General features: G+C 36.6%; 1 protein-coding gene across 1 annotated transcript in view; it reads right to left on the bottom strand.

Annotated features, from left to right (window-relative positions):
* Positions 1-22,839, bottom strand: part of LOC107683678 (serine/threonine-protein kinase WNK4-like) — a 62,192-nt gene extending 39,353 nt beyond the window's left edge. Inside the window, exon 1 of the mRNA XM_016479751.1 lies at positions 21,866-22,839. Within this exon, the coding sequence (XP_016335237.1) occupies positions 21,866-22,504 (639 nt within the window). The 5' untranslated portion in view covers positions 22,505-22,839. The remainder of the gene's footprint in view (positions 1-21,865) is intronic.
* Between the last annotated feature and the right edge of the window lie 495 nt (positions 22,840-23,334).

Here is a 23,334-nt window from a genome sequence, read left to right on the forward strand (position 1 = left end):
ACCGCTGCCGTTCCACTTTCGTCAGCCTTCGGGTCTGTTGAAGAGACACATATTTCAAGTAAATTTATGGGTTAGTTCATTCATGTTCATACATGATGGGACATTGAGTCTGGGGAGCTCTGTACACTTTGTGACTTGTAGGACAGGTCTATGACAACTGAAGTTGAACCTCATTCAAGTTGAAAGTGACTTAAGTGGCTGGGAATTCAAAACAACATTTGTTAACCAACCTTCATTTCTTGACTTTAAGAACAACTGTTGTTATTTAGTCTTTTTTTGCCATTTAGTCCATTTTCTTTGACGTTTAACTAGTTTAATGCAATCTACCCAAGTAGGTCATATTCCTGGCTAGCCCTGGAACAACATTCCTATTAACTAATAAAGTTTTACCGTTAGGTTAAGGGTTGGGGGTTTGAACAATGTTCTTATAAACCAATAATATCCTTCTCATTTCAGAGGGAGGTTAGGGTTAAAATGGGGTGGAAGGTGTTCAAGCTATGATTGTTTGATTAAAATATTGTTCCTTGTACTTAAAAAATAACAGTGCAATTAACTGCAATAACTGCAATTTGGGAGGTCAAAAATTGACAAAATGATCCATGCAATTATTATTATCATTTTTTTTTTTTAACCTAAACTTCATGGGTCAGAAGTTTCAGAATGGTACTTCAAACTGAGAATAAACGCACCAGAATTCCCTGACAAATCAAAACACAACTTACTAAATTACTGTTAGCAGCTATTCTGTGTTTTTGAAGTATCAGAAATGCAGTAGACGTCAAAATGTGCCAAATCCATAAGCTGGCACACAGTCTATGCAAAAATAATCTGTGCTACGCACATGGAAAAACTGACAGCGCTGTCTTCTTTCATAACTTTGATTTGCAGCTTTTGGCTTTAAAGGCTGAACTGCATAATTTTCTGCAAGAGAAGGAAGTAGTTGACAGAAGTTGTTGGTCAAAACACATATGGCACCCCAGAGTTTGTTTGCATTTCCACATCTGGCTCTCCAGACAGCTTAACCTGTCCTACGCATGACATTATGTCAAAGGCACAGCCAGATGGTGCCAACAACATGGGGGCACCTTTCAGTCTCGGGCCCCTGAGACAGGTGACAGGTCAACCAGACCAATGACTGCTTCATGCTCATGGTTGTTAGTCTTTAACAAGCAAAAACACACTCAAATTGGATGTTTTTCATCTTTCACACAGAGTACTGATTGTCCAGAATGAGCTCACGCATGAAATATGTTTATTGCTTTAGGTAGACAAGCCTACCGTGAGTGCAAAACTTTGAAATGCTCAGTGAAAAGGCTAATTTCAGGTGCTTAGTCTAATGGATAACATCTTTCTGATAGAACTGAAACATCCTGAATGTGGGGCAAAGACAGTTGGTTATGTAACCAAGGCAGATGAGGACAATCTTGACAGGTTTGGATGAAGTTGGTGGGAGTGAGGGGTGAAGAGTGCATGAGTGTGTCGAGAGTGCATTAATAAGAGTAATGTGGTAATATGGTACTGCAAGGAAAGTAGAAAAGAAGATTCAGTGTCCTGTATGTTAGACAGAGCTGCTGAGGAATGCTGTTGCCTCTGTGACAACACTATTTCAGGACGTACCCCGCTACAGTCCTGGAAAAACAGCTGTGTGAAACTTACTCTCTCCTTCCCTCAGTTGCTTTCCCTGCCCACCCACAATTTCCCCTCAGATAAGTGGTTCTCAACTGACTTTGCTACACAATAAGTGGTTCTCAACAGTTTTTTGTTTAATACTAAGTGCTTCTCAACTGGGTTTGCTTCACGATAAGTGGTTGCTTTGCTTCAAGACTAAAATTGCTAATAAAGTAGCATAAAAATGGTGTATATTTTAAGATAAAAAATGTATTTATTGATAAATATATTTATCAATAAAATCATGAACTGCATAGGTCCGATAATATGCATAATTATTTACATGAAATAATAATAAAAAAATGAAAATAAAAATAATTGGGTAATTATAACCATTTCAAAAAGAAATCATCTTTCGTAGTTAAAGTGTTTAGATATTGCTTAAAAAAAGAAAGAAAAGAAAAACAGAAAATATCTACTGTTCACGTGGTCATGCTCATCAGCAAAACACTTTCATGGTATAATTCTCTCATTATAAATATAATAATATAATAATCACAAAATTTTGCCGTGTCTGACTGGATGAAGAATTTATCAAACATGTTCTTCTAATCTGTGCTCCCTGGTATGTAGCATAGTCTCGGGCAGAAGCCCAGTTCTGGTGGTTAGCGGACTAGTTCTTAGCTGTGGCTGCCAGTGCAATTTAGCACTAAACTAACCACTAATGGGACCACACTCAGAATGACTGCCTTGAGTTTTACTAGAGAGAAAACTGACCACTCACAGAAATATGAATGGGAAAAATCACAACACTCAATATGGAGGCTACAGGAATGCAAGTCTTGCCTTTCATTTAAAAAAAAAGCTAACATCTTTTTAGTACAGTTTGTTTATGCTACAATGCATAAGTGCATCTTAAAATACATTACTGAAAACCTGACAGACAGTTTTGGACATTTGGACATGATTTTCTTCTCACAGGCTGCATGCCAAAACAACAACATGACCAGTGTAGTCCGATATAAGAACAAATGACTGAGTCGGTTCTTTTTCGGGAATCAAAAACATACACCAGTGTAGCCCAGTTTCCAAAATTAATGAACTAAGGAATAAAACACTACATGGCAAGCTACTGTTTGAAACACTGCCATCAAAATTGGACTCAAATCAAATCAAGTGCTTTTGAATCTAAATTAAATTGGGAAATCTGTGACCAAATCTACTGTCTAATCTAGCTTTTAAGACAAAAACTGCTCATGACATCTCTTCATCAGTTCTTTGTACTTTAGCAGGGACTTTCCATCCAAGCTAAGAGTCTGTCTCACCGGGGTCGTTTTTTCATGACAGCAAAAAATTGTCCTTGATACTTAAATAATCTTATTTGCACATTCATCAATCCCAAGTGTGGGAAACTCAGCACCACGAGTCAACGCACCTGTTAAACACACTCCATGAGCCATTATGCAACACAAAGCCCATGCAAACAAGAAAAGGTCTTAAAACATACTATGAAGTGGGGTTTCCTTACTTCAGCATGTCCAAAAATGCATAAACAGAGAATATGTTAAACTGGCTTGGTAACGCAGAACCTGTAATTGTAGTTTATGATGGCGGTCAGTGGCGGGCTGTGATTGGCGTTTCTGAGAGCGGCCGTGACATCAAAGCAGACATATAATGTATTCCAGACGCGGGAAAGAGCACACACGTGCAATGTGCATTTACAGCACAGATCATAAACTGGGAAGAATGGAGGATGTGATGTAGTATTTTTTGAGCATGTGTGTGGGTTAGAAAGCCCTGCTCTTTATCAGGAACAAGCTGTTTCAGCTCTAAGATACACTTTTCTTGATACACTGAAAACATCATTGACTTCCCACAAATGTGTCCGTGAAGATAAATAGCATGTTAAATAAAAAGAAAAGATAAGAACTGCTGCAAGGAAGGCTCTAGCATATATACTGTTGATTAGAAACTTAGATTAGAAATGTAAAATTGTTATAAATGCTTCAAAGTTTTACATAACCCAGGAATCTCAGATAATAATATGTGGAAGAATTTGAATATAATAGAATTTGACTCTGATTGTTTGAACCAGCTGCATTTACTCGTTGATATTCAAAGGCTTCAAGGGCAAAACAGGCACACAAACATTTACTAAGATCTGCCTTGACTTTCAGAGAAATCATTCAAAAATAATCCTTGAATATTTGGGCCAGCAACCCCACAAGTAAATGTGCAAGTGCAATACTTTCACACAAATTTAACACTTGTTTTATTGGTAAAGGAAGCACTAAGAAGATAATGTCATAAATTGCATTTCAAGCTTGCACAGTGGTCTCACATTTTAAGGAAAGCTAAACATTTTTGGAACTTGTTCTGGATAAGAATATCTATTAAATGCCTTAAACATAAATGCAAATTATTTCAGCGCCACACTCTTGTTAACATGGAGAAATTCCCTGTCCGGTACATGTATACCAAGCAACAGTTACCATGTCTGTGTAAGTACTCATATTACATGGGTCATCAGACTCCACATCTGCTCTTTGGCTAGTGTATTCTTAGCCTTCACTGGAGAGCAATGAATATTTGGCCCTGCGTGTCACTCTTACCTAAACGGTGTTAGGGTGTTTATAGACCCTTCACTTGCCTCTGTGGATTTTAATATGACTGAAGGACAGGATATGAAGATAACATCTATAATGATGAACTAAATAATGGTTAATGCCTCCAGACATGCATTAGATAGCAAAATTAAGATAAACTGCTGTCTAGGAGATTATGTTTTTCCGCCTACAGGCCGCAATGAAGACTCTGTCATCACTTACTCATTCTAATGTCATTCCAAACCTGTATGACTTTCCTTTTACATTCCTCACCGAGACATTTTTCAAAAAATATTCATTTGTGATCCATACCAGAAAGACCTGACGCCTGGTAGATGATGATTTGAAGCACTCACAAATTCATCTGAGGTTGAAATGGGCTACTGGAAACTTCTCAGGTTCCTCTCTGGTATCTGAAAAGATGTGGCTGATCTCAGTGTAGGAGTGAAAGCCAAGTACTTCCAAAGATACCCGTGGTAATCCATATATTTCCAAGCTCTGATCCACATGGTTGGACTCAGGTTCAAGAGGGCTGGTAACCTGCCATATGGGTCACCTGAGATCTCACTAGAATCCAGAGGTCCAAAAGAAGAATTGCATGTCACTATTCCGTTAAACCTTCTGTCAGGCAGGAGGAAGTTTGGCATGCTCAAGGAAGCCAGTGGAACGATGGATGATTTCTCCATTACGTAAGAGATTAATCAATCGAGAACTAGCAGACCTAATGCCTCACTGGAAGCTTCCTCTCGATCTCCCTCCGCATTATGAAAGTCCGAGATTTATGGATCACCAAAACACCATGAACAGCCTCTTGCTGTAATACAAAACAGACTGTACGGTTAAAATTGACAAGGTGGAAATGAGGTGTGGAAATATCTGCTCATTTCCTACAATGCTGGTGTGTTTGTCTGAACAGAACCAGATCCCGAGAAGCTCACAGATCCCAGATTTTACATTATTAAAATGAGAAGCGGGTCTGATGCATGTATCTGACATCATTTATTGGTCAGAAAAAAATATGTCTGAGCACTTACAAAATATAATTACTGAGGCAGGACTGCACAATGCATGAGAAGGTATGGAAAAAAACTAAATTTGAAAAATGCAATACATTTTTCAATTGGTTTTTCCCTTAAGCCAGCTATTAAAGTTAATTGCTTCCTTAAAAGTAAAACTAACTGAAGAAATCTCGAGTAAAAATAACATATAAAAAGATAAATATGAAACCAAACAATACAAAAATTTAAAATGTAACTTTTAATATCACTTTAATGAGTAAATAAGTAAATAAATAAATTAAACAATATACGCAATTCCTATACATTTCTTCATTTAATCAAAAAAAAAAACATTGCACTTTGAGACCACTTAAAAAAAAAAAAAAAAAAAATTATATATATATATATATATATATATATATATATATTTATACAGTATATCAAACATTATATTATGACAATGATGAACTTATATTTATAGTGCTTAAAAACATTACTCAAAATATGTGAAGAATTTGGGTCATTCGATTAATATACCTAATAACGTACTATGTTTCATGTGCTGTTTGTATTCCCTTGGCTTTCATAGGAGCTAATAACACATTCCTTTATGATCGATTTTCCTCCAGAAGTTTGTGCTTCTAAATGATAGTAAGTTGTGCTGGAGGCGTTGGCGTGACTCATTCCTCTTTACTAGTCGAGTGTGCACGTCCTGCCTGAGGGAAGGGAGGCTGTCTGGTGGAATGTCTCATTAAAGCAGCATCTCGCTCATAAAGCTCTCAGATCTATAAAAGAGACTGGGGATCCTGCACATCTAGATCTTCCTTATTATAAGATTTCACTGGAGCCTCTGGCAGCACTAGATTACCACATACACCCGGGATAACAGCTAAAGTCAGAGCCAGCGACAAAAAAAACAGCCATCAATAGAATGATAGTTCATTTTTATTATAGAAGCATGGAGTAAATCAGCAAACTATGAGATGCTGCACTCTGAGAATAAGGACATAAAGTGTTTGATCATACTTAAGTTAACGTAAATCAAAGTGTTTTTCTTTGGCAACTGCAGGCTGTTAAATGACTGGCAGAACTATAAGGGTTTATTGTTTTCCAGCAGTAAAAGGGAACAATTTTTCATATATTTCAGGCAGCGTCTATTTACTACAGTATTGAGGGGCGGTTTTAAGTTCATATATCAACTTGAGCTGGTTTGGCATGTTTAATACCAAACAGTATGGATAAATGTAGGTTTTTAATCTAAAGTCTTTTTATTCTGGCCCAAGAACTGGCCTGGAGCCAGTGAATATGAATGTAAACTGGAAATCATGTTTGACAGACATATAAAATGACTAACCACTGTTTGTTTTGTTTTATGTGCCATTTAAATGCATCTGAAATACAAACATCTTTTTATTATCTTTTTATTTTGTGATGGCTGATCAGCTCAGTCTAATTTTTCCAACAGGGAAAACAACTTATATTAAACGAATGATATTATACTATTTATATTTATAATAATAATACAAATAAAAATTCTGTATTCTAATTGCTCAATTGCCTTCTAACCTTAATTGGCAACCAAGTAAATCTTACTTAATACTCTTCAAAAAACAAACATATGTGTTTAGTCACAGAATTAATGAGGCATCATTGTCTGACTGTATTATGTAATAAAAACGGAAAATCATTAGTTACTTCAATCCACTTATGGCAAGAAATGCGGAAGGATTTATGTTGATATTTACCAAATGCTCACTTTGAAACAAAGGGTGTTTCCAAACTTTTGGAATGCACTGTAGATGACACCACAGTAATACACTGATTTCAATTGAAAAAAATCTAATTAGTGCTCAAATTATTGCACGACATGTAGACAACAAATTTCTAAGCAACCACTGAATAATATAATATAAACCATGACGACATAAATCTTTTTTATATACTGTATATATATACATACATTAACACTCTTACAAAGATTTAAAAGTGACTCTCTCTCATCCCTAAAGCCCTGTTCACACTACAAGCGACACGCAACAGCAAAGCGACACAATCCCATTCATTTCAATGGAGAGCTGGCGATTTCCAGCGACACGGAATTAAAACCTGATTCGCTGTCAAGGCAACCAGTATTGAGAACGCCCACTAGCAACCTCATCGCCAGCCCCTGGCGACAAAAGTCGCTGCTAGTGTGAACGGGGCTTAAGTGTTACTTAATAGAGTTTGAACAAGCGTCACCACATGCACGGCCCACAGTGGCAATACCAGGTAATGATATAAATCGGTAACAAATTGACAGAATGACAAATTACTCGCATTCATTTCTAAATCATTTTCCATCACATTGTCCATCCACAGAGAAGGAACCATGACTCACAGTTCTAATATGCACAGGGCGTGTGCAATAAATCTTACACAGCAATTAAACACTGGCAGTGTAGCTGATGATCCGGGCAAAACACTATAAGGAAATTTAATGTGGAACAGACGACTAACCTGATTGAGTGCTTCCATCCCTTAAAATGCTGCTCTATGTTCTGTAAATGCAAGATAACAATTAAACACTCCTGTAAATAACTTTCCTATACAGTATAATGAATTATTCAAATAAATACTCATGAAATGCAAGAGCAAGGCCACATATTCTTCCCTAGACACTTGTCTTTCTTAAGAAGAAGACATATTGTGCACTTGTTCAGCTTCTTATATTTTCCCACAAGCCTATGCATTCTGTTATAATAAATTCTGTTATAACTTGCACCAAAAACTAGGGATGCACCGATACCGATACTGAGCTCCTGTGCTCGTACTCGTACTCGTTAAAATGCCCCGATACCAAACGCCGATACCACACAGCATGTGATAAGTGCCATATTCAGACAATGAAACACGGACAACAGAACAACAGACAGCAGAATGGAGTTATTAGAGATTAAGGATGTCTACGAAGTATATGTATGCAATGAATATAATGTTAAACATTCAGTATTAACGCCTGTATAGCTGATGTGCGCGAGCTGATAAACAAAGCACGCTGAGTGGATTGAGCGCGCGGCGGCACAGATGCGCGAGCTTGTCGAGTGAATATACCTTTCTCACAGACATCACTGGAAAGTTTGTAGTTCGGTCGGATACGTCAAAAACAAGTAAGTAAAACAATGCACAAGTTACTAAACGGTAGGGAGAGAGAGAGCGAGAGAGAGAGAGACAGCATTCACTATAAACATCATTTATTTTTAACCTTAGGCATACACTAAAAGTATCGGTATCTGGGCGAGTACTGGAAAAAGTGGTATCGGTGCATCCCTACCAAAAACAGTCATAATGGTGTAAATAATTTTCCACCCTCTCTCTGACTACACTGAACACTTTTTTTTTTGCTACTGTACTTTTAAGAGTTCTATATGTATATTACTTCTGTTATTAAGTCAAACTTAAATGACCAAGATCAATGAACATACGTGGGACGCCCCACTGTACAGCTTACCCCATGCCACACGGTCAACATGACTGGAAATGACAGGACTAAATGTCAGTGCCAATGTTATGAGACAAAATGACATTCAGATTTAAATGCAATGCCAACAATACAACATAACATTTTATCTTCTCATGAGGGATCATAAACTTCAGGTTTATCTCAGTTTGAACTGTCACTAATGTAATCCGTATAAATCAAAACACTTTTACTGCCGAGCACTGACGCACTCAGCGGTCGAAAATTACCTCTTATAACGTACTGCGCTCAAGTCAAGTCGGAAGTATCATAATTACAAGATGAATTTTCTGAGTTGGACTTTCTGTGTCAAATAAAGAACTATGGAGGAAACATAATGGTATTGATCATAAGTTATTAAGTAATTGTGAATGTTGACAGTACAACTTGTTTGATGTAGAGTATCAACTTTTAGCTGGTTTATGAAACAACAAGCTTTCATAACTAAAATGTGCAGTAGTGCTTAAAGGGAAAAAGAAATTGGCCACTGCATTCATTTTTCTTGAACGCACATCAAATCGTAATTATGAGCTCATAAATGCAAACTTCCCAGAAGCACTTGAACACAGCATGAGGTCATTTCAAAATCAATTGGAAGCTCATTTTGCTATTAACATTTCACGAGGGATTAAAACAATATATAAATATCTTAATTCAAGACTAATTGCATTGCAACCCTCTGTTTGGCATTCATATGTCTGTTATATTACCTCTGGTAATATCAATATTGTGTAATAATATCTCCCAAATGAACACGCATTAGTACACTGCTCTTGACCTGAGTGAATAAGAACGAATGAATCTTGACTCATCATGCTGGAAATGAAAAGTCAGGTCAATCACATTGCGGGGTATAATATTCTTCACAGTGTGCACTGGTTGCATAATACACATTCAGAGTAGTACTGTACTGTAGTAGGTTGTGTATTGCATGCATATAGACGTTTAGATATTGTGCACAGAAATACACCACAGAAATTGTAGCATGCTAGTATTTTGTCCCTAAAGGTATACTGTAGTTCACCCAAAAATGAACTTGAAAAAATGTCTTCCATTGTGTTGATGGAAACAGTGGACACATTGTTCAAAATATCTTCTTTTATATTCCACACATGAAAGAAAGACATACATGTTTGGAAAGACGTGAGGGTGAGTGAACTTTCTCTTTAAGCTCTGGTAACAGTAATTTGCCAAAACAACCCATGAACTGTGTAATTCTCCATGTTTGTTTAGCCATTGACTAAACAATATATCAGAGTATGGCTCAGATTTAATTTATGTTTGAATCTAGTGGGGTCACGCGTTCTAATTGGTTGATAGTTCTGAATGTGAACTCTCAGCCTCCATCGAAGACAGCTGCTGTTGTTTAATTATACAGAAACAAAACAGCGAGCAGCCCTACAAAAGGCCGAATGAATGTGTGAACCGTACAGAGGACTGCAGGGTGTGTGTACAAGAGAACAAACACTACTGCAGGCAGATTGTGTGTGTGTGTGTGTGTGTGTGTGTGTGTGTGTGTTTGCATGTGTGGGGGCGTGTGTAAATTGTATTCATGTGTCTAAGGACAAGTTTGCGCAGCTGAATTATTACATGCTGTAATTGTAGTGCATCCTGAATGACGTAAAACTTCTAATCTAATATTTATAAAACTGCTTATCATCCGATCTAATCCAATCTGACTGAAACACATTTCTAAAAAACATGATTTCCATACAATTGTGGCTTGGAAGGTCTTTGTAAAAAACCTTCTCTTTTTTTTGGCAATTCAGCCTATAAACAACTAGAACTATGACAGATTTGAGTCAGTGGATCACATTATTACAAATTGTGGAATTGTGTACATTTCGAGTACATTACACATTTTCTAGTAACTGTTCTAGTAGCATTTCTGGACATTAGTATCATATTTGTATGTATTGTTTTGGCAATACTACTAGGGAGGCACAAAAACATTAATTTAGCACAATTACTTTAAAAAGTGTTTAAAAAAAATGTATATGTACTCCAACTACATACAATATAAGCAACTATACAGGTAATAGTTAACTAATCTAATTTAATTTGTTCAAATTATTTTATTAGCAGCCATATTAAAAATATAATGGCTTGCATATTGAAAAGGCCACACAATGTTGAGGATCCAGATATACGACAACTTTTTCTTCTGACTCATCTGAATTTGCAACACTTTGTACTAAAATACTCATGTTACTGTAAATGAGTGATCAGAGGATGACAACACCAGATCTGATGTAATCTCAAAAGACACACAGAGGTCACGTTTTTTAAATCAATACATAAAAATACACAGTGTTACAGACTCTGTGTATAAAAGTTGCACATAAAAAGTCTCAAAAATTGCTCATCCCTTTAACGGCCACGAGTGTATTTTTGTCAGTGGTGAGGAAGGGAGTGTTGATATATAAATGACAATGGTATGTGTAGCCTATTTTGCTTTTGTTATCTCGTTCACACAGACTAACATATCTGTAGCATGACTAAAACCAGCTGAGATCTATTGCTGGGCACCTGCACCAAATACAGCACCAAAATGATTTTACAGAGAAGAAAAAAAATGGAGATGTACTGTTTTGACAGTTTTGCCATTCTAAGTAGCAGTCACTGTAACTAAGACTGTGTTCACACTTGTAGTTTGTCTGGACCAAAAAAGAAAACTATACATTTAGTCCTGGTTCGCTTGGCATTCACACCGTCCTTTGTAACACCACCCCTAAAAACACAAAACAAAACGCATAAGGATACAATCTCAACCTGACTGCACACAACTGCTGTGTGCTGGTCTAAATGTGTTCATTGTAGGTATATACATAATTCACAAAGAGCTTATAAAATGTTTAAAGGAGTCAAAACAGCCAAGAATTACTCTGTTGCACACAAATAATAATCTGCTTCAAGGAATCCCATTTACACTTTCCATACAGCACAGATATGCAAGCAACACATCATAACATCTTCCAGAAGACAAGACATTTTTCAAGCTGGACTTGGGTGAAAATTATAAGACCACAAGTACTGTAGCAGTACAGACAGCAACAGATCTGATGAGATACCATCAATAGCGACTCTACTTTATGAAAATCCTACATTCACCTTTTGCTAATCCCACTGGCTCCTCACGACACATAATATCTGGAAAATGTCCACGTCGGAGGACACTGTAAATTATGACACCCTTTCAGAGAGGAAGATGTGTATAAAAAGAAAAGAATAACACACGGTCTAGTGGCCAAATGCTAAAAGCCAATAAAACTTCTTCCGTCTGGTTCAGCCAAACCTCTTCTCGTGATTTACAGTGGTGAAGTCCTAACCTAGTTTTGCGTACTTTTTAAATGCGGCATTAACTCATTATTCTTGTCAAAAACAGCCCAAGTAAACAGGAGGTGACAACAATCTGATTGACATGTAAAGTGACCAACCACAGTTCTGTTTATTTGTACATGTCATTTAGAGGTGGGTTCTGAAATCAATTATATACAGGAAAAAAACTTAAATTGAATATATAGAGTCATTTAGTGCTTATTTGCAAAAAGACTTAACTTTTCAGCTCACAAACACTGTTACTGTGTTTGTCTCAAGAATAACCTAAGGCTAGAAGTGCTGCCCATAACCTCACAGCTCTCTTTCAAAAATACCAGTGTTTAAAGGGATAGTTGCAAATGCAAATTCTGTCATCGTTTACTCATTCTCCACTTGTTCTAAACCTGTATGCGTGTCTTTCTTCTGTTAAACACAAAAGAAGATCATTTGAAGAATGTTGGTAACCAAAGAGTTGACGGTAGCCATTGACTTCTAATGAATTTTCCCCCATTCTATGGAAGTCAATGGCTACCGTCAGTTGTTTGCTTTTTCCAAAATATCTTCTTTTGTGTTCAACAGGGAAAGAAACTGATACAGGGTTGGAACAACTTAGGACAGTAAATGAGGACAGAATTTTATTTTTTTGGTAAACTAATTTTGTAAACCTGTCACAAGAACAGTATTTCCCTGTGTTTGGTGTCTGGTGTCTGGTTTGTCCAGTCTTGCTGATATTAAGCAACAAGGGCAGGGCAGAGCCGTAGTTTGTTTAAAGTACAAACAGGTGGAGAGGTCTCATGAAACCTTCAGGAAAAAAGACTTTAATGCCCTGTTTGCATGTACAAAAGATACAGTTTGTAGATATTATGTGTTCACATATTAGTCAATGTAAAGATACAGAAAACACTTTTAGATCTACACTACTGGTCAAAAGTTTTGAAATAATTAACATTTCTTAATGTTTTAGAAAAAAAGTCTCTTTTGTTCACCAAGACTGCATTTGATCATAATACAGTAATATTGTGAAATATTATTACAATCTAAAATAACTGTTTTCTGTTTTAAAATGTAAATTATTCCTTTGATGGCAAAGCTGAATTTTCAGCAGCCATTACTCCAGTCTTCAGTGTCACATGATCCTTCAGAAATCATTCTGATGATTCGGGCGCAATTATTATCAGTTATTACTGGTGCTTATTTATTAATAATGGTTCTTATGATTATCCACGTAGAAAGACTTGTTGGTGCTTAGAAATTTTAATGAACAGCATTTATTTGAAACATAATTCTTTTGAAACATTATAAATGTCTTTACTAATTGCTTTCATTTTCGTTGCGATCAAATAAATGCAGCCTTGGTAAATATAAGAGACTTCTTTCAAGAACATAAAAAAACTTAAATATTCCAAACTTTTGACATTACAATTTCTGAGTGTAATTAGTTGTAATGTTGCAGACTGAAGGTCATAAGCAATATAATCTCTAAGATGCCCATAAGTATGAATATGAAGTATCTGATGCCAATGAAAGATGATATTAAGATAAAGTTAATATCGCCCCAGCACTGCAATTAGGCATTCCAAAACCAGTCACACACAACGTCGGCAAGAGCACTGTTAATGTCGTCTGCCATCACTCTCATGGCTGGAGGTGATAACACCTCAATACCTGCTCATACTTTCATGTGAAATACAGCATTCTGGGTTTGAGCTACAATCACAAGCTTTGTGCCTCATAAAACAGTGGGTGACCAACACCACCGCCAAAGGAAGTTGCAATTAAGAGGAATGTTGCACCACTGAAACAACTATACAGACAGACGGAGATGTTTTGGATGTGTGACTCACGCAACTAATTATCTATATTGTTTGAATAAGACCATTTTTCCATAGTTGCAGAATTTGCCCTACCACTTTTGTTTGAAGGGAAGCTTATCATCACTAGGCTTGGAATGGCCAATCCTTCAGCTTGCAGTATAGAATCCAAAACATGACTAAATCAGCGGAAAGCATATGTTTGTGTGTCAAGCATGTATGGAAAGTGATGACATGTCATACAATCAGCTCCTTCAGCATGCAAGATTCTCAGAGGAAGTGATGCACTTCCTGCTATTGAGCATTAGGAATATACTTCAGGTCACACTGCTGAAGTATCCGACAATGAATGAAATCAATATGGAAGGTTTGTGGAAAATGGAAGATTTTAGTCCAAGTCTTTGAGGTCATCTACTGTATATGCAAGTGTACTTATAATATATACATTTATACTTATAAGTTTTATATATAATACTTATAATATATAATATGCAGAAAATTGGACCAAATATGCTGATGGTACATCTTGTTTGCAGAGGCGTACAAAAAGTTTGTGCAATAAAATGCTCTCTAGAATAAGATTTAAAAAAAAAAAAATGTTGTATTATATATATTTTTTATATAATATTACATTATATGAAATTTAGAAGTTGAAAGATTTAAATAGTATTTTCTTGTAAAACATAGTCTACTCAGATCATCTTTTTTTTATTTATAATTATTTATTTATAATTTATTTATTTTTAGCACTAGTAAGCTAACCGACATAAAATCCACAAAACTGAGGGACTTCAAAACCTCAGTCTCATTGTGAGAAGTCACATAGAAATCAAAAAGAGAAAAGCAGGATATAGTTTCACTGTTGCCTGGAAAAAAAAACTGATATGCTGTGCAACTGATGCCACAATAGAGCTTCAGGCCATAGCCTTTGTGTGAGAAGTCTCTGGAATGACGAAAAAGGAAGAGTGTCATTCAAGAGCAGAACGTGTGGCGAAGCAAGGCACGGCCTCAGCCCTCTAATGATGTGTTGAATAACACATTTTCTTTGTACCAGCTGTTGTTGCCCTTTATCCTTTTATGAATGCTTTTCATGTCTGACTTCATTGGAATAAGTGAGATAAAGGGTGTGAAATGAGAAGGATCAGCTGAAATCCACCTGCTGTGCTGAATTACAATAGGTTGTAATCAAGCCATCAGAATTGTGACTTTCATGCGCTGCTATGTATAATCACACAGTTATTAAGGAAAAATATTGACTTGACACAGGAAAATTTGTTACATTGAAAACTAGGGACTGAAGCAGGGTGTGAAACAGTTTATTTGGGATTTAAAGGGAAACTCAAGAGATATTCAGACTGGTTATTAAAGCCTTGCAAGCTGGTAACTTCTTATGCAGCCTGCAGCTCAGAAAGTTGATGAATGCTTGGGAAGGAATGACTTTTTCTGAGTTAATCCACCTTCAAAAGCCACAAGCCTGCAGCTCCTTTTTGTAATACAAGTGCAAATATATTTTATGTACTTCGTTATAAATAAGATCCATTGGTGCTGTGCTATTGAAAAATAGACCGTGACATGACAGTTACTTAAAACAAAAAATTATTCGTACATGAATGGACAACAAGAAAAAATTACAAAGAATATATATGTTTACATTATCGGTTAAATGTTTGGAATAATTATGATGTTTTTTTATGTTTTGAAAAAAGTCTCTTATGTTCACCAATGCAGCATTTAATGATCATAAAACAAAAACTGGAGTAGTGGCTGCTGAAAATTCAACTTTGTCATCACAGGAATTAATTAGAATTTAGAATATATTCAAATAGAAAACCGTTATTTTAATCTGTAATAATAATATTTCATAATATTACCGTTTTTACTGTATTTTTGATTAAATAAATGCCGCCGTGGTGAGCATAAGAGACTTCTTTCTGAACATAAAAAAACTATAATTACATCAAACTCGGCTTTTAGTTGTGCAAAGGTTTTTTGAATTCATTAAATTAATCCACCTACACAACTGGCTGACCTTAAGCTAGCTATGAACATGCCATAAACCATCTGTTACACACTTTGACATACTTCTGCCAAGTTCTTGGGCCAATAGCCTCTTTCCATCCGGCTTGTCAGTTACATTCTATCTCTATCCAGCCCGACCACCTGACAGACATGCAATCCCCTCCATCTCCACCCATGTGACCCCTCTACAGGAAACAGAATATCAGACCCCACAGCTGAGCCACGTGAATTAGACAACATGACCACAGCATGCTCAGCTTCTAATCAGCGAGCAGCAGAAATGAGGCGACATAGGCATGAATGTAAACATAATCAGATTAATAAGTCTATACATTCAGTACGTTTACATGGACAACAATACTCCGATTTTAATACGTTTAAAATATGTTTAACGGCAAATAAAGAGCTTCAACACCGCCGTCGTCTGTATGCACGTACAAATAATTAACTGCACTTGAAGCTTTCATAAAATTAAAAATGAAACACCCAAAACTGTACATGGCATCATCACGAAGGCGAACTATATGTTTATACGTCACATCCCGGAGGGGACGTCGGATGGCGTCACGTGGGGATGTAATGACGTGTGCCATTAATCGAACTATGTACTATAACATGTAAAAGAGGAACATGAAAGGAATATTCTAAAAGCCACTCATGTAAACACCTTAATCATAATACTGGCTTCTTTAGAATAAGGTAAATAATTAGATTACTGATGTCCATGTAAACGTAGTCACTTTAAAGACAAATTAAAAACGTATAAATGTACTTTATCAGACCATGGTTTATAAGTAAACAAATCATATTAATTATATTATTCATATTTTAAGTACATTTAAGATGTACATAATTTTATAAATATAAGATCTATAACCTACATTTTCAATAGTGAACACACACACACTCCTGGTCAAAAGGAATAATTATGGAATAATTATACGATTTTTTTATTATTTTTGAAGAAAATCTATTACGCTCACCAGGACTACATTTCTTTGATCAAAAATACAGTAAAACAGTAATAATGTGAAATAACTGTTTTCTATTTTAATATATTTTAAAATTTAATTTATCCATATGATGGCAAAGATACATTTTTAGCAGCCATTTCTTCAGTCTTCAATGTTACATGATCCTTCAGAAATCAGTATATACACGTGTATATATATATACATATATATATATCTATATAACATTTTTTATTATTAAATAATTATATGAATAAAAATAATTTTAAATACACATATCATATGCATATATAGAGAATTTTTACCCAACATCAGAATATAAGAGAAACCTTTTCAATCCAATTTTAATGTATTAATAAAGCACTTTTCATAATAATATTTTTTTTTTTTAAACACAAAGTGCCACACAAATAACAAGTAAAAACCTACGGCTCTCTAGAAAAAAGTTCCCTAAAATGATTCAACATATATACAACACTAGTCATGGGGTCTTAAACACACATTTAAGGGTGTCAGTCATCATGAAAGAGAAATCGCTGAGCAAGAGACTTCAGTCAATCCCATTAACTGCATTAAGTCTCAAAGCAAAGCTTGTCTCATTTTCACAGAGTGTGGAGCCATCCTCAGTGGTCATAAGCCACTCTCACCATGGCAGCTCTCCTTCACCAGGCGACCATTTAGCAAGGTAATTAAGCATTGCATTCTGGGTAAAATAAATGTTCTACTCTTTCAAGAGGATTAGCTCAATGAACGCACCACAGGCAGTAAATGGCACAATCGAAGGTGTGACGAGCAGGCAGAAAAATGAACTGCGGGATAAAGGGTTGCTGTGGAATGGCTTTCGCAGATAAAACTGTGAGGGGCAAACAAGCACTCTGTGAATGACCGGAGGCCGGCAGTCTGGGAAAGTCACAAAACCACTTTCCTGCCCATTCACAGGATTAACAAGCATCCTTTTCTAACGAGACAGACAACATGTCATGCGAGTACAACAAAAGAGTCCAAGTGCTGTTGACAGCACTTTCAGCAGAACAATCAATGCCTCCACTAAAGCTACACTTACTGTAGTTCACCCAAAAATGAAAATTCTGTCATCATTTACAGTTGTTCCAAGCATTGAAGGTAGCCATTGACTTCCATAGTATGGAGAAAAAAAAATGAAAGTCAGTGGCTACCAGCAACTGTTTGGTTACCAACATTCTTCAAAATATCTTCTTTTGTGTTCAACAAAAGAAAGAAACTGATACAGATTTGGATCAACTTGAGGGTGAGTAAATTATGACAGAATTTTCATTTTGAACATTGAACTATCCTTTTAAGATTTTATTTTTTACTCAAATCCAATATTTTGCTATATCTGCCTGAATGCATCAAGGAAAAAGAATAAAATAGCCAAAGAAGCATTCATCAGTAATTTGCAGAGCACCTGTGTTGACAACAGTTTTGTACAAGAAAAGTGCCACTGGCAATGAATGATGATGATTGTAATGTGCATCTGCACAGTGATGAGTGAAGTTAAAGAAATACATGAAGTCTAAGCTGAGCTCTCTGTATAGTACTGTTTTTCAACTGGTTTTCTACAGAGCCTAAATTTTGTGACCCAACACTGTTTATCAAACAAAATAGTTTATCATAAAAAAAATAAACAAAAATGTTTTGAAAATCTTAACTTTACACAGGGTACACAGAGATCATTTTAATTAGAATTAGAAGAAATATGTAAATAACATACATTTGTGGTCAAACTTTTACATACACTCTGCAGTATCTGCAAAATGTTAATTGTTTTACCAAAATAAGAGGGATCATACAAAATGCATGTTATTTTTTACTGACCTGAATAAGATATTTCACATAAAATACGTTTACATATAGTCTACAAGAGAAAAAAATAGTTGAATTTATAAAAATGACCCCATTCAAAAGTTTACATAAACTTGATTCTTACCTGGATGATCCACCGCTGTTTTTTTTTTGGTGATAGTTGTTCATGAGTCCCTTGTTTGTCCTGAACAGTTAAACTCCCCGCTGTTCTTCAGAAAAATCCTTCAGGTCCCACCAATGATTTGGTTTTCCAGCAGCTTTTGCATATTTGAACCCTTTCCAACAATGACTGTATGATTTTGAGATCCATGTTTTCGCACTGAGGACAACTGAAGGACTCATACGCAATTATTACAAAAAGTTCAACCGCTCACTGATGTTCCAGAAGGAAACACAATGCATTACGAGCCAGGGGTGTAAACTTTTGAACAGAATGAAGATGTGTACATTTTCCTTATTTTGCCTAAATATGTTTTTTTGTCATTTAGTACTGCCCTTCAGAAGATACTTACATGTTTCCCAGAAGACAAAATAACTTCAATTTACCCTGATCTTCAAATTCAAAAAGTTTATTAATTACTTAATGCATCTTGTTTCCTTCTGGAGCATCAGTGAGCATTTGAACTTTTTGTAATAGTTGCATGTAAGTCCCTCAGTTGTCCAATTGTTGGAAAGGGTTCAAATACACAAAAATGCTGGAAAACCAAAGAATTTGAAAATAACATGCATTTTGTAACATCTCTCTTATTTTGGTAAAATAGGCCTAATTAACATTTTGCAGATACTGCAAAGTGTATGTAAAATTTTGACCACAACTGTAGCTATTTGTGAGTATGTCTTCCTAAATAAAATGTAAATAAAAATAATAATAGTTACATTTTTTTAACATGAATATAACATTAAGTAAAAATTTGATAATCATAACTGCAAGGGAACCTGTATTGAATGTCGTCTGGGTTGTGTTTTCTTTCAGATGCATAGCTTTGTTCATTCTTTTCGAGGATGACAGTATGGCCCTGTCCCAAATGGCACCCTAAACCCTCGCGGTCTTCCTCTGAGTCCGCACTTTTGTGACGTAATGCCGCTTTGACTGTCGGGTAGAAGTCTGCTGCGAAGCTAGCCCCAGTGCGGGCTTGGCAGAAGTGCGGATCGAGGGCGCATAACGGCCGCAGATGGGGCACTCGTGAGCACCCTTCTGAACACTAAAATTACAAATGGGACACCCTACGGTCTCGTGGACTTAACGGACATGTGCATATGGCGGCCATTGTAAGTCGGTAAGACCGCAAGTGCACATGAAGTGTTCCATTTGGGACAGGGCCTCTGTCACCCAACCTGCTCATGTTGGCATCTGGCTAATTTGGTTAACTTTTACCAGGTGATACCTGAAGAGTATGGACATTCAACCTTTGATGTCAACAAAAAAATTATATGGAAAGCAATTTATCCTCCCTTTAAAAAGCTTTAAATAGCTACAGTTCATTACATTTTATTATTTGCATTTAGCACTGTTTCCTTTCTTGAACAGACCTGCAACCCACCAAATAAGAACCACTATATTAGATCTAGTGGGATTTATTGAACTAGCCAAAATCAGATTTGTAAAGTATTGTTTAGAATCACATCTGTGCTGCAGATTTGGGCCAATTCATCTGTACTGTGAACATAGCATGTTTTAGTATGCAGGTTTTTGCTGGAAAAACGTACTTGATGACCCCAGCAATTTGCCTAGTACCATAGCATGTGGCATCTTGCATATTGCACCATAAGGACGCCTGGGAGAAGGTCCAGTGCCCAATACTCAGGTTACCTGTGATGGATATAATAGCCAACACAGCTTTAAGCACTGGAGAAGAAGTTTTCCTAATGCACAGTGAAGTATTCTAGGTTTTGGATTCAGTGTACAAAAAACATTAGAACACATCTATACTTATACCTAAAATGAAAGATATATCAGACTGTCTACATTCCATTCAATCAAGATCAATTTGTAAAGTTAAAAATAACAGATCCAGCAGATTTCATCCACATGATTTTATCAAGCATTGTGCTGCTCATACTACAATAATAAGCTACCAGAGGTGATGGACCCCTTCACACATCCTAAAAATCACTGAAACCATAGATTCGAATGACTCGTTTAATCAGAATTTAGAATCTGAACTGTCCGCATTATAAACATTGTTTGACAAACCACACTAAGTTATCAAACTAGATGAAAGTTCAAACTGTCTTAAAAAAAAAAAAAACTGTCTGAGGTGAAAATAAAAATATGTTAACCCATCTATATTTAACACTAAAACATTCAACGACATAACCTTGAGCTAGTCATTCCTGTCTTAAGCCTCGCACATTAATCAACCTATTGACACTTCACATGATGAGATCTTGCCTCTTAGGATGAGATAATGCAGTTTCAGTATGTCATCTGTAGCAAAATAAAAATGTGACTTTTTAGAAATCCACTGCCTTGATTAGACTGTAATGTCACATGCTAATGAAAACTGCCTTGCAAAGTAAGCTAAAACATGACATCAGTGTTACTCTCATTTCCACTGAAGAACAGATGCATCTGATTACTAACCGTGCAAAGATAACAAATACATTCGTCCATTCATCATAGGGTGAGTTTAGATATCAGCGGGGCGCAGTCATTGTATGACAAAAAGACTATCTAAATGCTATCATAACTTACTCTTGATATTTTATTTACACCCTTTCTTATCCCCCCTTCCTCATTATCATAAGAGTGTGAGACCATACAGAACACTTCCTAAAACACTTGCTGGTGCTAACTGCAAGATTCAGTTTCACTGACTGTCTTACCTGGTGACCCAATAAATGATCCAATGCACATCTATGAACTTCTACATACATTTACTGATAATAAAAGAATTACTGCTTGAACAATTCGAGATGGTCCTCACTGCAGAACACAAGATCCAGGGGGCGAGGTTGGATCCAGATCCAACTCCTCCCACCTTACATATACCTAAACCTACCCGTCTCCACCCCCTGATCCCTAAACCCACCCATCTCCACCACCTAGATGTCGATCCAACCCCGCCCCCTGGATCTTTGTTCTGCGGTGAGGGGATACTGGACAATTCGACAGTTAACTGACTAGGTCTATTTAACTAGACCTCAACCGACTGCGTCTAGACTGACCGAAAAGTTGACCCCCATGAAAGTAACTGAACTTTAACCTCCTTACCTGCAGTTCACACCAAGCAACCTCCACGGTGGTCTCCGTATCCAATCCTTTGTAGACTGTCTTAAAGGACCCCCTTCCGATTTCAATGTTGAATTTCAGAAATCTTCCATCAGGTGAAGTCGCCACAGCTTTAGTCTCAACCTCATCCTTTTCCTCCTGCTTGCGTTTACTCTCAAACAGGGCTCTTGACAAAACAGCTTTCTTCTCGGTGCTTTCATCATCGGAGTCCGAGCTGGCATCAGCCTCCTGCGCGCTGGGCTCCTCGGTGGCCCAGGTATCAGCGGGTCGCGGGTCCGAGTCTCGTGTCTCAGGTGGAGAGCTGGAGGCAAGTGACACTGGAGGAGAAGAGTCCGTCTTTTTCTCCTCGTTGGTACTTTCCGATAAAATATTGTCGGCTGACCACGAAAGAGTTTTTGTCAGAGATGCAATGCTCTCTTGGGGCTCAACGTCCATGGTGTGGAGTTTGTTAAATCTGTAGGCATTTCTCCTGGAGTTCGCCGAGTGTCTCCTCCGTCTCGGCGGCAGGCGCGCTGGGAAGAACGAGTCCGCGTCAGAACCAGCAGGCAACTTCGGGAAGCCAAGACTAGCCATGTCTACCTCAGCCTGTGACATTGTAGTAGATATCTGTGTAGTTAACATTAAAATTGCAGCGCGTAATATAGTGCATTACATGTCTTTGCCTTTCATAATGTCTCCATAACAACTATGCGTTTACATTTAGCCCCAAAATACTCTCCAAACCATAACGACAGTTCAAGAACGAACTTCTCCAGGAGCGCAATGCAGATTATATAAACGTATAAAAATCAACGCGACTGTAAAATAAATGCGAACGCAAGTCGAAATATTACGTTCTGTCGAAATATTACGCAAGCAATCAACTGTAGGTTAATAATTCGGTTATTTGAATAATTAGAACATCACGGCGTGAGGTTCGAGCGCGTCCACGGAGCGCACGCTGGTGCCTTCGCTTTCCAAACGCAAGTGTCTAGAACGCTACGCTACTCTGCTGCTCTGGTTGCTCCTCCCCGTGGAAAAAAACACCTTAGTAATTAGTCTGTGAGTGACCACTACCAGTCAAGCTACAATGCCATAAATGTAGTCTCTCACGTCTCAGATAGATTACAGCTGTCTATTATGGCAAGCTGTTGAAACATTTATTCTTTAAAATTGTATTATTGTTTTAATTCATAACTGTTTTTTTAAAACTAGTAATTCTAATATTGAAAAGTATCTTTCACTTTCACTAGGTTCACTGCATATTAGTGCTTGTTGCCAAAGTGACTATATCAAAGGAATAAGTACTAGTATTTTATATACATATATATATATATTTTTATTATTATTATTATTTTTTACATACTAGTACTTATTCCTTTGATACAAGCATCTAGTGTAATTGGGAAACAAATTGCAAACTTTGGTTTTAAATTCCATGAGGATCTGTAATATATATATATATATATATA

This window comes from Sinocyclocheilus anshuiensis, unplaced genomic scaffold (genome assembly GCF_001515605.1).
Source record: "Sinocyclocheilus anshuiensis isolate Anshui unplaced genomic scaffold, SAMN03320099.WGS_v1.1 scaffold2459, whole genome shotgun sequence".
Taxonomy (NCBI): domain Eukaryota; kingdom Metazoa; phylum Chordata; class Actinopteri; order Cypriniformes; family Cyprinidae; genus Sinocyclocheilus; species Sinocyclocheilus anshuiensis.